This window comes from Ceratotherium simum, chromosome 1 (assembly GCF_057802395.1).
Source record: "Ceratotherium simum simum isolate JZ-2026a chromosome 1, ASM5780239v1, whole genome shotgun sequence".
NCBI classification, from domain to species: Eukaryota; Metazoa; Chordata; class Mammalia; order Perissodactyla; family Rhinocerotidae; genus Ceratotherium; species Ceratotherium simum.
In genome coordinates, this window is record NC_141900.1 from 54,805,929 (window position 1) to 54,821,547 (window position 15,619).

The 15,619-nt window shown below is 39.4% G+C and overlaps 1 protein-coding gene across 1 annotated transcript in view; it reads left to right on the plus strand.

Moving 5' to 3' along the window:
* DNAH11 (dynein axonemal heavy chain 11) overlaps nt 1-15,619 on the plus strand; it is a 313,801-nt gene that overhangs the window by 173,095 nt on the left and 125,087 nt on the right. Inside the window, exons 47-54 of the mRNA XM_087428734.1 lie at nt 1,550-1,715; nt 2,372-2,474; nt 3,963-4,202; nt 5,713-5,874; nt 6,126-6,319; nt 9,039-9,201; nt 10,156-10,279; nt 10,723-10,865. Coding sequence (XP_087284860.1) covers nt 1,550-1,715; nt 2,372-2,474; nt 3,963-4,202; nt 5,713-5,874; nt 6,126-6,319; nt 9,039-9,201; nt 10,156-10,279; nt 10,723-10,865 — 1,295 coding nt within the window. The remainder of the gene's footprint in view (nt 1-1,549; nt 1,716-2,371; nt 2,475-3,962; nt 4,203-5,712; nt 5,875-6,125; nt 6,320-9,038; nt 9,202-10,155; nt 10,280-10,722; nt 10,866-15,619) is intronic.

Below are 15,619 nucleotides of genomic sequence, written 5' to 3' on the forward strand. Positions count from 1 at the left end.
TCTCTAAGTTGACTGAAGTGTAGTGATTGGATAGAAGATAGAGAAAAGGCTGGAGTGGTGGGTTGGAGTTATATTGTAGATAGAGGGCCCAACTGTCTAGTTTGCCAAAAACTGGGGGGATTTTGGGGATATGGGGCTTTCAGTGCTAAAACTGGGATAGTCCCAGGCAACCTGGGATGATTGGTCACTGTAACTGTAGAGAGAGCTGCCATGCCAGCTGAAGAGAACATATTGCATTTGGTAGGAAATGGTGAGCCATTGATGGGGAGCAAGGAACTGACAAGATGCAAGTTATACTTTGGGAGGAGAGATCAGAGGTGGGGAGCACAGTCCCCCTGACTAGTGTACTAGCTGAATGTAATGTTGCCCTGGACTACAGTTATAGAGGGAGAGGCGAAAAGGAAGAGACATGAGGTACCATTTACAGGCTGTGGTTGGGGAGATTGGGGACCAGGAGAAAAAGGTTACATTCAGGCTTTGCATTTGGCTCATTGGGAGAGTGTTAATCCCATAAACAGGAGCACAGAAGGCAACAAGGAAGAGGTGGGTTGTGAGTGGAGAAGAGGGCGGTTAAACTGAGTTTGGGAACAGGCATATTTGGTGTTGACTGAATATCCAGGTGCTATATCCAGGCTAGTAGGAACCGATGTTCAGCAAGCATCTGGAAATATCCAGGCTGATAGGAACTCATGTTCAGCAAGCATCTGGAAATATCCAGGCTGATAGGAACTGATGTTCAGCAAGCGTCTGGAAATGTACGTCTGCTGCTTGGAAGAGGAGTTTGTTAGACTATTCATTATATGCTACTTTGTTCATTCATTCATTTGTTCATTTAACAAATTACTTATTTGTTGTGGTTGTCATCAGGAATACAGCAAAGAACATGATATAATTTCTCATCCTCAAGCTATTTATAGTCCATTTGGAGAGTTGACAAGTGATAAGACATTACATCTCAGGTACATGCTGTTCAGGACTTTCTACACTCATGATTTTCTCTCAAACATATTGACACAAAGTCAGATAGGCACATGAAGAAATGTTAACTTTATGTATATACAGGATAACATCTACACACAGTATCCTCTTGTACTTCTGCACTGCAATGGCCCAAGAGGAGAGGGGTGGGAGACTCTTGAGTGGTCCCCAGACTCTACTGCAAGGATAATAGAGAAGGACTGAGAGACCAGGCTCTGGCTGGACTGGCGGTGGTTCGTGTATTACAGTGGGTACAGGGGAGGAAAGTGCACAGATCAGCAATGGTGCTGTCTCAGATGGGATGGCCAGTGTGATATCACGATGCAGGCATTGACTCTCCAGGAAAGGAGAGGTGAGGTGAGCTCTGGCAACAGGAAGGAGGTTGGCAGGAGAGCATGACATAGCAGGAGTTGACCGGAGATATGTCTGTGGTATTAACCTGCAGAGAGGTGATACTTGAACCCATTGAGTGGATGAAATGGACAGAAGATGAGGAAAAATAAGAAAAAGGACTAAGGACAGAAGGTTACATTTTGTCTGATCGGTGGGCAGAATTTTTTATTTGTTGCAGGAATTCTTGAGAAACCTCTAGAGAAAAAAGCTGGTCGTAACTATGGTCCAGGAGGAAATAAAAAATTGGTTTATTTTATCGATGACATGAATATGCCTGAAGTGGACTTATATGGCACTGTTCAGCCTCACACTCTGATTCGACAGCATATTGATTATGGACACTGGTAAGCAATTCTCTGTATTTTATTCTCTGCTGAAATTTAATCATTAATATTATGGATAAACATTTAAAAATGGAATTACCGCAATTTCTTCCTATTCTGAGGAGCACTTTCTGTGATACCTTTTGGGTTTCACTTTGTATCCCCATTTCATCATCTTAAATGGAATAGGTTTCCTTTGGAAGAGTTGGATTGAAACATATCCTAGAAACATAAACTGTCCAGTTTAAGCATTAAACTCTATAATACATTAACTCACACTAAATTACGTAGGAGAAGCTTGACCTTATTCTGTGGGATGTAACTATTTGGTAATATCTGGGTCTGTGATCCTTGCCATTAACTAGAGGGAAAGCCCCCAGCCTTGCTGTGGGTATTTCTAACCAGAAGTAGAGCTCCATGAGAATCAATAAGCAGTAATAGTTTGTATTGATTCAGCTCCATGTGTTGATTCTGGCGTCAAAGGAGCTATGTAGCCTTCAGTTTTCCAAGCTCTAGTTTTTTTATCTCTGAGATATAAGGCTAACAAGCTCAACATGACAAAACAATTGTAAAGATCAAAGGAGACAATTTGTGATGAAGACTTTTATGAACTGGTGGATTTCGTTGTGTTGTCATCTTCAGTTTTTGGATTCAAGGCTCTGTTTTCTATCTTTCAGGTATGATCGACAGAAGGTGATGCTTAGAGAGATCCACAGCTGTCAGTATGTCGCCTGCATGAATCCGATGGTGGGCAGTTTCACCATCAATCCTAGACTGCAGGTAGGGTGTTGAGGGCGCTCTCTCCAATAGCCCTAAGTATAATACTCAGGCATTGTAGAGCTTGAATCTTGGTGCTTTGGAGTACAAAGTAGGTCTCCTATTGGACATTTGGTTAAGCATCTACATTTTCTTTTTTTAATTAATAGACAATTTTAGTTGTCTCTTAGATGTCTCTTAGATGGCTCTATGTTACGTGTCTTGGGTGGAGTAATGATTATAGTAATATTAATGGCATTTATTTATAGAACTTAGTTTACAACTGTGCTACATACTTTTATGTGTATTCTTTCACTTTACAACATAAACTTCTCTATGAAGTAAGCATGGCAGTTTTAGGTTTACAGAAAAAAACTGAAAGTACAGAGTTCCCATATACTCCTTCACTCCCCCACCTCATTTTACCCTATTATAAACATCTCACATTAGTCTGCTGCATTTCTTACAATTGATGAGCCAATACTGGTAAGTTATTATCAACTAAAGTCCAGTGTTTACATTAGGGTTCATTTTTTGTATTGTACATTCTTTGGTTTTGGCAAATGTATAATGACGTATATCCACTGTTAAAATATCATACAGAATAGTTTCACTGCCCTAAAAAACCCCTGTGCTTCACTTATTCATCTATCCCCCACCCCCGACCCCAAATTCCTGGCAACCACTTGATCTTTTTATTGTCTCCATAGTTTTGCCGTTTTCAGAATGTCATATAGTTGGAATTATATAATATATAGCTTTTTCAGATTGGTTTCTTTTATTTAGCTTAAATATGCCTTTAAGGTTCTTCCATATCTTTTCGTGGCTTGAGAGCTCATTTGTTTTTATCACTGAATGATATTCATTGTATGGATGTACCACAGTTTGTTTATCGATTCACCTATTGAAGGATGCTTGGTTGTTTCCACATTTTGGCAATTATGAATAAAGCTGCTATAAACATTTATGTGCAAGTTTGTTGTGTGCATATAAGCTTTTTAATAATAACCACCACCAACAGCAACATATGCATAACAGCTGCATACAACAGTTAGTGTTACTTACTTATCTGAAGTCAGCTGGGGGTCAGCTAGGTGACTCTGATGATCTTGGCTGGGCTTGTTCACATGTCTGGGAGTTCACCGTCAGCTAATCTAAGGTGGCTTTGGCTGGAGTGATTGGGACAATGTGGCTCTGCTTCATGTGCCTCTCATCCTTCAGCAGGCTTGTAGAATTCATGGCAGAGGTAGAGCTTTAAGAGAGCAAGTGGAAACACTCAGGCCTCTGACTGTGACTGACACACTGTCACTTCCATCTCATTCTGTTGGCTCAGTCAAGTCTTATGGCCAGGACCAGAGTCAGAATGGAAGGCACTACAAAGTTACATGGCAATGGGCATGAATACGAGGGAATGAAAATATAGGGTTTTGTTTTGTTTTGTTTTGTTGCAATCTACTGGCACCATTATTATCCCAATTTTATGCAGTGTCTTATATTTGCTTTTCTTTTCAGAGACATTTCACAGTGTTTGCATTCAACTCTCCATCCTTGGATGCACTAAACACCATCTATAGCCAAATCCTTAGTTTCCATTTCCAGCAGCAAGCTTTTGGTCCGTCAATTCTCAGGAGTGGCCCCACTTTGATACAGGCAGCAGTCACATTCCATCAGATGATGACACGTAACTTTTTACCCACAGCTATTAAATTCCACTACCTCTTTAATCTGAGAGACCTGTCAAACGTCTTCCAGGTACCTTGATGGCTCTATGTTACGTGTCTTGGGTGGAGTAATGATTATAGTAATATTAATGGCATTTATTTATAGAACTTAGTTTACAACTGTGCTACATACTTTTATGTGTATTCTTTCATTTTACAACATAAACTTCTCTATGAAGTAAGCATGGCAGGTTTATTATTCCCACTTTATCAGTGAGAGTAGTGGTTTCTCTCAGGTTGCATAGAGACTTAGCAACAGAAACAAGGATAGAAGTCTGGACTCCTTATTTAATTTATTCCAGATAAATATTTGAGTGCTTCATTTTGTGCCAAGTAAGAGGGATAACTTGTCATTTTTTCATACTTATGTGATGTGATTTTTAAAGGTACATCAAGAGAAATTACCATTTCTTAACTTGCTGGATTATTTTGCTTTGACATTGACACTTACCTTGCTTATACCTGGTAAAAGGACAGTGTTTATGTATTTGATTTAGAAAGCAAATTCCAAAGAGGGAATTTAAAACCTAGAATTTTTTAAAAATCCAACTAATGTGGTCTACTGTGTACCATAAAAGTAGTTGAAGTTATTTATGGCTTACAGTTCTTTTGTGAGAAAGGTAGTAAACTGGCTAAGTATGCAAACTTCATGAGACTTCTTTATATTTGGTGATTTTTGTTTCTTTATATTTTTATAACCCTCTTTTCTAAATCATCCCACAACTGCTTTAAAAAGCCATAACACTGTGTTAGACAGCAGCTTTCTAAGAATGTAGACCATTCCTTTTCATCTTTATATTTCTAGCACCTGCCTGAAAGACTGTGCTCAATAAAGTGTTGTTTAAGAGCAGATTTTTAATCTTAGAAGAAAAGGGAAGGAAGGCCATGGGGTGAGAGGCCTGCTCGCTGTTCATATGCAGTCTGTCAGCTGCACCTGACACCACCAAATAATTGTTGAGCCTCTTGCAGCTAATTCTCTACAACTCTCTCGTCGTTCCCCCTCTGAGTCCCGAGCAAGCTGACCCTCTCCATGAGGAGTGGGTCTATATCAATCCAAGATATTGAAAGGCAGTGTCGAGGGAGCATGGGAGTCAAAATGTTTTGGTGCCGGTCCAGATCTACCCCACAGTGTGAATTCGGGCAATTTACTTTTGGTCTCATGTTCTTCATCTGTGGAATGAAAGGGTTAGATTAACTGATATCAAAGGATTTTAGAATAAAAAAATTATGGTCCTGTGACTTTTATGTTAGCTGTTTGTGCTTTGGTTTTGGAAACTTCATCAGTTGGAAGACTTAATAGGCAGAAGTTCTCAGATGCGGTGTTTAGTTCCTCAATTGGCTCTTGAAATAGTCTTAGCTGCATTCCTAAAAAAGGGTGTAATGATAGTAAATTTTTAAATGTTGCTTCAGAGAGTAAAATTACTAATACATAGGTACTACTACTTATAATATTTCTTTTAACTCAAGAAATTGCTAAATTGCTACTATCTTGGAATGTCTTCACTTCTAAATTCTTAATTATTCTCTTTCTTGTCTTGTAGGGGATTTTATTTGCTTCTCCTGAATGTTTAAAGGGTCCAAGAGATTTAATACACCTGTGGCTTCATGAATCTTCTCGTGTTTATGGAGACAAACTGATAGACACAAAGGATATGGATTTGTTTCAGAAAAAATTGCTGGAAACTGCTAATAAATATTTCGAAGTAAGTTTATGAATGTTAGAGGTCACTGTTTTCTCTGGCACTGGTTGGTGTTGGGGCGGAAGTTAGATAAGAATGCTTACCTTGCTAAAATAGCCGTGATTCCAGAATATACTTGGTCTGTACTTGGTAACATTCCACCCATCTACTCATGGATTGATCTACAAGCTTTGCCCTTGCTAGGTCACTCTGCCTCCAGGTGGATCATTCTGGATGGTTGACATGACCATATTTTTCTCTTCCTCCTCCTGCAGGGTGTAGACAGTCATATGCTGCTTCAGCAGCCCCTCATCTATTGCCATTTTGCTAATGGCAGGGAAGACCCCTGTTACATGCCTGTGAAGGACTGGGAGGTGCTGAAGACGATTCTAACAGAAACATTAGACAACTACAATGAACTAAATGCTGCCATGCCCCTCGTTTTATTTGAAGATGCCATGCAACACGTGTGAGTCCACTAGTTGTGATGCTTTTTCACAAAGTGGAAATGGCTGGGTATCCCTAGCTGTTGTTATTTCTCAATAGATCACAAGAAGCACTCTGAACCATCAGTTCTTATCTATTGTTTGCCATACAATATAAAACTGTAAGTGTCTCTATAAATTATGTCACAATCTTAATAACGTCTTACATAGGTACACTACTTTCTGAAGTGCTGTCACAGCCATAATTCTGTTTTAGTTCACTCTAGTCCTCTTAGGTAAGAATATTAAGAAACAGGAAGGTAAGTGACTTGTTCAAAGTCATAAAGTTCATAGATGGCAGAGACAGGATAGATTCAAACTGATTTTCATTGATTAAGCATGTTGATTGAATGCCTACTGAGTGCTGAACAGGAGCATTACCAGCCTGTTCAGTACTTCTATGCAAATTAGAAAAAAAGGGGGAGCATGTTTTCTTGGCAGAAAAGGGATTAGAAATTGGATATCATCTTAACCAAATTCCTCTACAATGACCCTATTTCCAAATAAGGTCATATTCTGATGTACTGGCGGTTAGGACTTCAATATATGAATTTGAGGGGATACCATTCAATTAATAACACTGGCCTTTCTAACAAGTGATATTTGGGCAAAGATTAAAATAATGAAATCATGATTAAAAATAAGTCAGGAAAGAAGGAAGTATGAGAGGAAGGAAATCCAAACAGACAAAAAGAGTGGAGAATTAACTTTTTAGAAGTTACTCTTTAAAATGTTTAGCCCAAGTGTCTAAGAAAAACTCCCCATCATCAGTTCTTATAAGCATGGTAAGTATTGATTGTTTTATCGATCCCTTTGTAGTTGCAGTCCTCTGGTGACACAGTTTTAGTTAGCATCTGTGACTGTAGTGTTAAGTGAATTATTAGTAACACTGTTTCTGGTTGGGTTGGTGTACACTGTGTGTGTGTCGTAGCTCATGTATGTCATGGCTCTGCCTCCCACTGATGCTGAGGGAAAGAGTCTTCCCATATAATCCTTCAACATGGGATTTGCAAGTGGCTAAAAAGGAAGGCTCTTTCTTTGACCAGGGATTATGAGCTAGAAGCTGATTTATTCAGCGTTAGAGATGATTTCAGAGCATGTCCTTGAGTATTATGGAAAGGGAGTTTGCCACTGACAGAATCTTGTGAGGTACAAACCTCAAGGAATACCTTAAAATGAAATGAAAACCCTGCTTTGTAACTTGGAGTTTCACTTGTGTCAGAGTAATTTTACACTTCACCAAGGTGGTTTTATCATGTGGTCATGTAAAGTAAAATTTAATGAAATGGCTGAGCTTATCAAAATAACCCGTCTTTTGAGTTATGAAGATTTTCAGGAAATGCTCACACGTACTAGTCCGAGTATAAGTGACCCTAACTTCATTTTTTCAAAATGAAAAATCTTTAAAAAAAAAAATCTGTGTGAGGGGCTGGCCCAGTGGCGTAGCGGTTAAGTGTGCGCACTCCGCTTTGGCGGCCCAGGGTTTGCAGGTTCGGATCCCAAGTGTGGACTGACACACCACTTGTCAAGCCATGCTGTGGCAGCATCCCATATAAAGTAGAAGAAGACGGGCACGAATGTTAGACCAGAGCCAATCTTCCTCAGCAAAAAGAGGAGGATTGGCAATAGATGTTAGCTCAGGGCTGATCTTCCTCACAAAAAAAAAAAAATCTGTGTGGATCATTCAGGGCCTGAAGTTTAAATTCATTTCAGAAAGCAACCAAGAGCAAACACAATAGTGTCCAGTTTTTTGCACTTGGGTATCTATATGCTTATATTTTGTTTTTTCATATTTCTTCAACCATATTTTGATCATGTTAAAGACAACTTATTCCTAACTGTAAAATATAGCAATAATATAAATACCTCAAGCATTCAGAATCTCTTTGATAATATAGAACAAGGGGTTAGTTGACCATGCTGTAAATTTATCTCTGTGATTCTAAATGGTTTCAGCAAATTTTCTGGAATGCTCAAGGCACAGGGAAAGCTTTGGTACAAAGGAAGTAAGAGTCCTATAAAGAGGCAAGTGTTCAATCTGCATGAAGTCAGTCACATGTGAGACGTTTGTTGATCCAAACAAATCTGTTCCTTCCAAAGTAATTCTACAGCAAAGGTTTCTGGCACAGACCTTCTCCCTTTGATGTCATCGTGCGTGGATGCTGATGTGAAGTTGGGATCTTTGGGGGGCCGGCCCAGGGGTGTAGTGGTTAAGTTCTCGAGCTCCGCTTTGGCAGCCCAGGGTTCGCAGGTTCGGATCCCAGGCGTGGACCTATGCACCGCTTATCAAGCCATACTGTGGCGTCGTCCCATATACAAAATAGAGGAAGATGGGCACGGATGTTAGGCCAGGGCCAATCTTCCTCAGCAAAGAGAGGAGGATTGGCAACAGATGTTAGCTCAGGGCTAATCTTCCTCACCAAAAAACAAATTTGAAGCATAGCTTAAAGGCCTTGGATATGTTGTCTTTCTTGAGTTTTGCTGGAGAATAATAAAGCAGCAAGTGAGTCCAAGATGTCACTAGCACAGGACAGTTTGTTAGGCAAGCCGTGCGAGGACAGATGCAGGCAGCATCTTTGTATGATGGGGCAACAGATGAACAAGGACTAAAGCTTTGAAATAAAGATCAGAATTGAGTGTCTAAATAGTTGTCCCAGGGCACTTTAGATTTCATGCTGCGGTAGCCGTGCTTTCTCTCACCAGATGTCGCATCAGCCGAATCCTCCGGACCCCTCAGGGTTACGCGTTCTTGATTGGAGTGGGCGGCAGCGGCAAGCAGAGCTTGTCACGGCTGGCAGCTTACATTTGCAGCCTTGAGGTCTTCCAGATCACTCTGACGGAAGGCTTTGGAATCCAGGAACTTCGGGTGAGTAAGAGGTGATAGGCAGTGCTTCCCTCGTCTGCCCAGTGGATAAAGCGTAAGCAGGTACTGCGCCTGTGTCAGCTCTGACTCCCAGATTTGGCCACGGCCTCCCCAACTACGGGAGAGGGGGAAAGCTCTTGAGAGGATTTAGTTACCTTTGGCTGTTTCTCCTTCATAGTCAGATTAGTAATAGTCAATTTCTATAAACGTTAATAGGTATATAAGCCTATAGACCTAACTCAGAAAATATTTTAATCGTTGCTTACACAAACATGTTTTTTCCTTTGCATTGACCACACCTGATATTCAACACTCTTAGCATTCCTGTGTGATATAGAAAAAGAAAAGATACTTCCTTTTAAAGTGCAAATAGATTTCTTCCACTTTGGGTAAGATTATGAAAATAAAATGTGAGGGGAATACTTTCAAGAAACTCTTATGTGTTTTTAAAATTTTGCTTTTTAATCACAACAGGACTTACAAAATAGTACTTAGAGTTGTGGCCAGTGCTATTTTAAACCAGGAAAAACAAATCACCTGCTTTCAATATTACTAAACAAAACTAAATAAATAAATAACCAAACAAAAACTGTTTTCAATGAAATAGTCATTGAAATGAGCAGAAACTTCCTTCACTGCGTGGCTTGACAGAGGCATCACGGAATTGATTTTCACTCTATTAAAAGGGAGTTGTTCATCAGCAGCCTGTTTTCATCCCTGTGCTCCATTAAGCCACAAACATGACACTCATCATTATATGCCAGAAACAGAAGTGATGTCATGCCATTTGCCCTGGTAACGGGGTCACCGAGAGGAAAGAATATGTGAACAGAGGGAAAGTACAACATGCAGCTCTCACGTTGCAGTTATTCAATTCTGCCCAGCACTCACACACGTACTCCCAATGTCGCATCAGCATTTTAACAAAACATGAATGATGGCCTCCTTTCCTTACAGGTAGATCTTGCCAATTTGTACATCAGAACCGGAGCCAAGAACATGCCCACTGTGTTCCTGCTGACAGATGCCCAGGTTCTAGATGAGAGCTTTCTCGTGCTGATTAATGACTTGCTGGCGTCAGGTGATTAAACCAACACATTTCTTGAAAGATCTTCCCCAATGACAAATTATGTGTAGTTTCAGTGAACTTTAAAGAGAGATAATTTGTCTTTGAAATGTTTTCAGGGGCAGTCTTTGGGGAGAAACCTATAAACCTAACTAATTTGAGGTGTATTGCTTTCTTAGTCTCCTTACGGATGTGAGGTGCCTTGAAGGGGCCTTCAGTGAAGTAAATGTTATTCCTGCGTGTACGAGTTTAGTGGATGTGTTCATCATAGCTTGTCCTCAGTGCGTTGTGTGTCTTGTAAATGCAAAAAAAGAAAAATGGCATTTCTGATTTCAAACTCTTACTTTATCATTTAAGCTGAACTTTGTATTATAAAGCATTTCAACTATTAAAACATCATATCTAAAATTTACATTGTGACAGTGTTTCAGTAATTCTACTCATTCCCTTGGGGGCAGGAGAAATCCCAGATCTGTTCAGTGATGAAGATGTAGACAAGATAATTTCTGGAATTCGTAATGAAGTTCGTGGTCTGGGCGTGGTGGACTCCAGAGAAAATTGTTGGAAATTCTTTTTGGCCAGAGTGCGACTGCAGCTCAAAGTAAGAAACACTTGCTTTACTTGCATATTATTTAAAACCTGCTGCTGGAACTATGATATGGTTCTATTTCAGGATTCATATTATGAGTTTGAATTTGCCATTCATTTTGTAAGGACATTTAGTCATTCATTTTGAAAGGACATTTGCATTTTTACATGCCTCTGTGTGGACTGTGCCTTCCTCAAGTTTCCTGTGATGCTGAGCTCCTACAAGGCATTGTGCTGAGCAGACTGTGCACTCCTTGATCGCACTGGATGTGCTGTCTGTCCTTGAGGAGCTTGCACTATTACAGGAGACGGGAGACATCACAAATAATTGTGGTCCAGGACCAATTAAATGGTGCCGTTGGATTACGGAGGAGTGCAGCATCCTTCCTAACTGCAGTAGGCCCTCCTGGCGCAAGTGATGTTCCAGGTGTCAAGTGTGGATTGCAATTCATGGCGAAGCAATGGGGTGGGAAGAACTTTCAGGGAGAGGAAATGGTATTTGCATAAGAGTAAAGATAGATTGTACAGTACGTATCTGGAGATACTCAAGAAAGCTCTAAATGACTGGAACATAGACTTCCTGTTGGGATAATGATGTGGATCAGGCTGGGAAAGTAAATTGGGATGGGGTAAGGGGTTTATAAATCATTAAGGGAGCAGTGGGAGAGGTCTGAATTAAGGAAGTGAATTACGTCAGTACTTCAGGGCAAATAATTTACGAATATTACGCAGATGATCTGAGGCTCAACCCAAGCTTCTCCCCATATACTACTCTATGCTTCATTGTAGCTTATAGAGATATAATATAACCAAATAACAGCAGCAGTAAGGATCAAGTATTATAAGAAAACAAGAAACACCTCCAAACTCATGGCAGGAAGCCAATTTAAGGAAAATTCAGGTTTCCTGGTATAGAAACGGTTAGTAACCTAGGAAAGTTACTGCGTTGCTATTCCTGGTATTCCACGCCTGTCAAGTGAGTCACAGGCCCCAGGGCTGCCATAGCGCCTGGAGGACACAAGGAAAAGCGGTGGGGAGTGGCATTAGCCGTGAATATACCTCTGCTTGGAGTACAGAAGAATTGTAAGGTTCTCCTCTGCCCTACTACTTCAGATTCCGCATTAATCTTACTGAGCGATTCTGGGCTGAGGTTAGAAGATAGAATTTACGGTTCAGTTGCCCAAAGAGTTTTCTCTCCATCAAAAATGTGACTAAGACTATCTTTGCCAGTTTGTAACAAGGCCAGGGATTGCTCCCTGTTCCATTGTGGTATATTTGGATCAAATTTTCTTTATGAAATGGGAAAACAAGTACAGTAATAGAATTTGAGATAGCAATGTTATAAATCACTGGCTGTCAAAGTGTGTTCCTCAGAGCAACAGAATCAACATCACCTAGAAACTTTTTTAAAATGCAGATTCTCCAGTCCCACCCTAGTCAGAAACTCGGGGTGGGGCCCAGCAATCTCTGTTTTAACAAGCCCACCAGGTGATTCTGAGGCACGCTGAAATTTTGAGAACAGTTGTTAAAAATAATGCTAAAATGAGCGTCCTTTACATACATCTTTTATACACAACTTTGCTTGCTTCTGTAAGATAAATTCCTAGAAGGCGAATTGCTGGGTTCAATAGATACAGCTTATGGGTTTAAAATATGCCTGCAAATTCTGTGACGCTCTTCTTACTCACAGGAGGGATCTAAGTCCTCTCTCCTTGAATCTGGGTGGGCTCATGACTCCTTCAGCTAATAGAGTATTGCACAGTACAGCAGAAGTGATGCTGAGTAACTTCTGAGGCTAAGTCATAAAGGGCTCACTTTTCCATTAAATTTTACATGCTTTTGTTTAAAAGAGTTCTGTGTAAATTAAGCCATTAGTCTTATATATGTGTTTCATATATCTTTCTTATTCTATCATTTGTCTTTTAAATGTATATATGGTACATATTTGTTTATTTGTTTATAACTTTCAAGTTTTAACATTAGGTTAATCAGTATTTTCCTTTATGGATTTGAGTTTGCTTATAAATTTAGGAAAGTCTTTTTCTCTCCAAGATTAGAAAAACTCTTCACTAGAAGCAGTTGGAATCCAATTGGGCAACAAATAAGAGAATATCCAGGAACAACTCCTCAAAGCCTCTCCCATCACTGAGTCCAGACTGGCTCAATAATCCCGACAGACCCATGCTTTCCCATCTTTCTCTTCTACCGGCGCTCATCCTGATGCCTCCTGCCTCAGGATCACAGGATGCGTGCGGTAGGGCCTCTATTCCAGGCAGGAAGAATGAAGAGGAAGAAGGCGTGGGGGCTTTCTGTATCAGAAAACCACAGCTTCCCCACAAACCCTAAGCTGATGTCTTACTGGACACAAGTGTGTCACAGGCCACCTCTACCTATCAGGGAGTCTGGGGAAGTGAATACTCGATCTTGTCACGTGGCTTTTTTGCATAAAGTTGGAAGTGGATTTTGGAATAGCAGCAGTAACAGCCATTCCAGGACCTGCATACTTTCGTGCTTTATGTTTAAAACTATACTATGTCTGGAATATGTTTATTGTTATATGTGGTGAAGAGCGAGCTCAGAGGTTTCAGGTTACTTTTATCCAAAAAGATACCTTTTTATCTCAACACCATGTACTTCTTCCTTACTGATTTAAAGTACTACCTTTATTATATGCCAAATAGCCATATTAATTGGGTCTATTTCCAGATGCTCTATTCTCTTTTCTTGATGTCTTTCTACTGCTGATCCCAGCTTTGTACTGTGTAAATTATTAAAGCTGTATTATACTTTGCTATATCTAATATCTAATTGCTCGTTCTTATCTAGTTTTTTGTTGTTCTCACATGTTTATATGTGGATAAACAGCAGAATCATTTTCTCAAATTCTAAACACATTCCGTTTTAATTTTGATTGAAATCATGCTGAAAGTTTAGATTAGAGAGAATTTAATCTTTATGATATGAATCATTTATTGTTTTGTAGAAGGAATATTTCTTTCATAAAGTTTTCTGGTGGTGTATTGTTTGCAGTACCTGCGAGAGCTATTGATTTTTGATTTTACAACCAGCTACCTTACTGCCTCTCTGATAGTTTCTATTAGTTGGCTGATATTATATAGCCTGCAGGGAATGATATTTTGTGTTTCCTAATATTCTATTTATCTGCTCTCCTCCCTCATTGCATTGGTAAATCTACAGGAGAGTGTTCAATAATTATGGTGATAGGAATTTGTCCTGATTTTTACATTAATGTGGGTGTTTCTAATGTTTCACTACTATGTCTTATGTTGGCTTTTGATTTAGGATATATATCTTGACAAGGAAGTATCTACCTATTAAATTCCTTTTCAGCATCTATTGAGATAATTATATGGTTTTTCTCCTTGAACTTACTAATCTTCATATAGTACAGATTGATGTACAGAAGTTTTACGTTTTTATTTTGTTAAATCCATCAGTCTCTTCCTTTAGGTGTTTCCTTTGATTCTATGCTTGGGCAGGCCTTACTGAGACTGAGATCAGTTCTATATTCATCTTTGTTGTTGTCTAGTCCTTTTCTTAGTCTCCTTGTTTAGTATTTACCTTGATACAAGCTAGAGTTTACTTTGGAGTTAGATAGGGATCATTTTTCCTCCACTGTCACAGGATTACTAATTGAATAATCTCTCTCTTCCCTACTAAAATGAGTAGGAGGGTTTTTTTGGTTTTGGTTTTTGATTTTTAATGCTCAGGAGGAATAGGATATCTCTTTCAAATACTCCTGATCCTTCTTGGCCTTGTCACTGAGTTTTCTGCATCATGAGAAAGGTTAGTGGTCAGCATCTTACCCTGAGGGAGAAATAATGGCAAAGAAATGGGTCACCTTTTATTAGAAAATGGCAGCTTCTTTTTCTTCATATATATTACCCTCAAATCCTTCAATTTTTTTTTAAAGAATTCTAGGTTGCTCTATATTAGTTTCATATATTGTGATGTTCACCAGCATGTACTGAAGACTTAGAATTTCTGATAAGCTGATATTTCCTTTGCATATGGTCCTAGCTGGGCAACATGGGAAGCTAAATGTGTTACAAGGGTTGATGAGCACACCTGGCAGGTCAAGCTAAATGATGTGAAGTTGCCACCCCATTACCCATGCTCACCAACCAAAGCCAGTTCCCATTTGGAATGCAGGGGCAGTAAGAACCTGTTGGCGTGCAAAATGTGACCTCTGAATCCCACAGGGCAGTTCCCATTAATGATGGTCAGATGTGTGTCCTTGGATTGCCTGGAATAAGCCAATGAATAAATGCCAAATGCCTTCTCTCCTTCACATTTGTATATGTGCATCTTTTCCTATGTAATTCTCTTCTTGTAACTAGAGTATAGTACTTTCATCTTCTCTCCTGCTGACTTTAGTGAACCCCAAAACTTCTCTTTCTTGCCTTTCATCCTGGCCATCTGATGCCATAGGGAAAAAGAACATCTGATGTATGTAGCAGCCCCTGATTCTTTCCCAAGATTTTAGATATCTGTCTTGTTATCTATCTACTTAGGTGGAAGCGTGTATATATATCTCATATATATATTTTCTTCTTATAGTTCTGTATTTTTAAATATATATAGAGAGATCCATTTCTGATAATATAAGAAATATATGTTTATCGTAGAGAATTTAAAAATACAGAATCATATACAGAAAGTAAAAACTATGCTTAGTTATATGGCCTAGAGATAACTACTGAAAACATATTGGTATATTTCCTTCCAGTTTTCTATGCTTCAGAC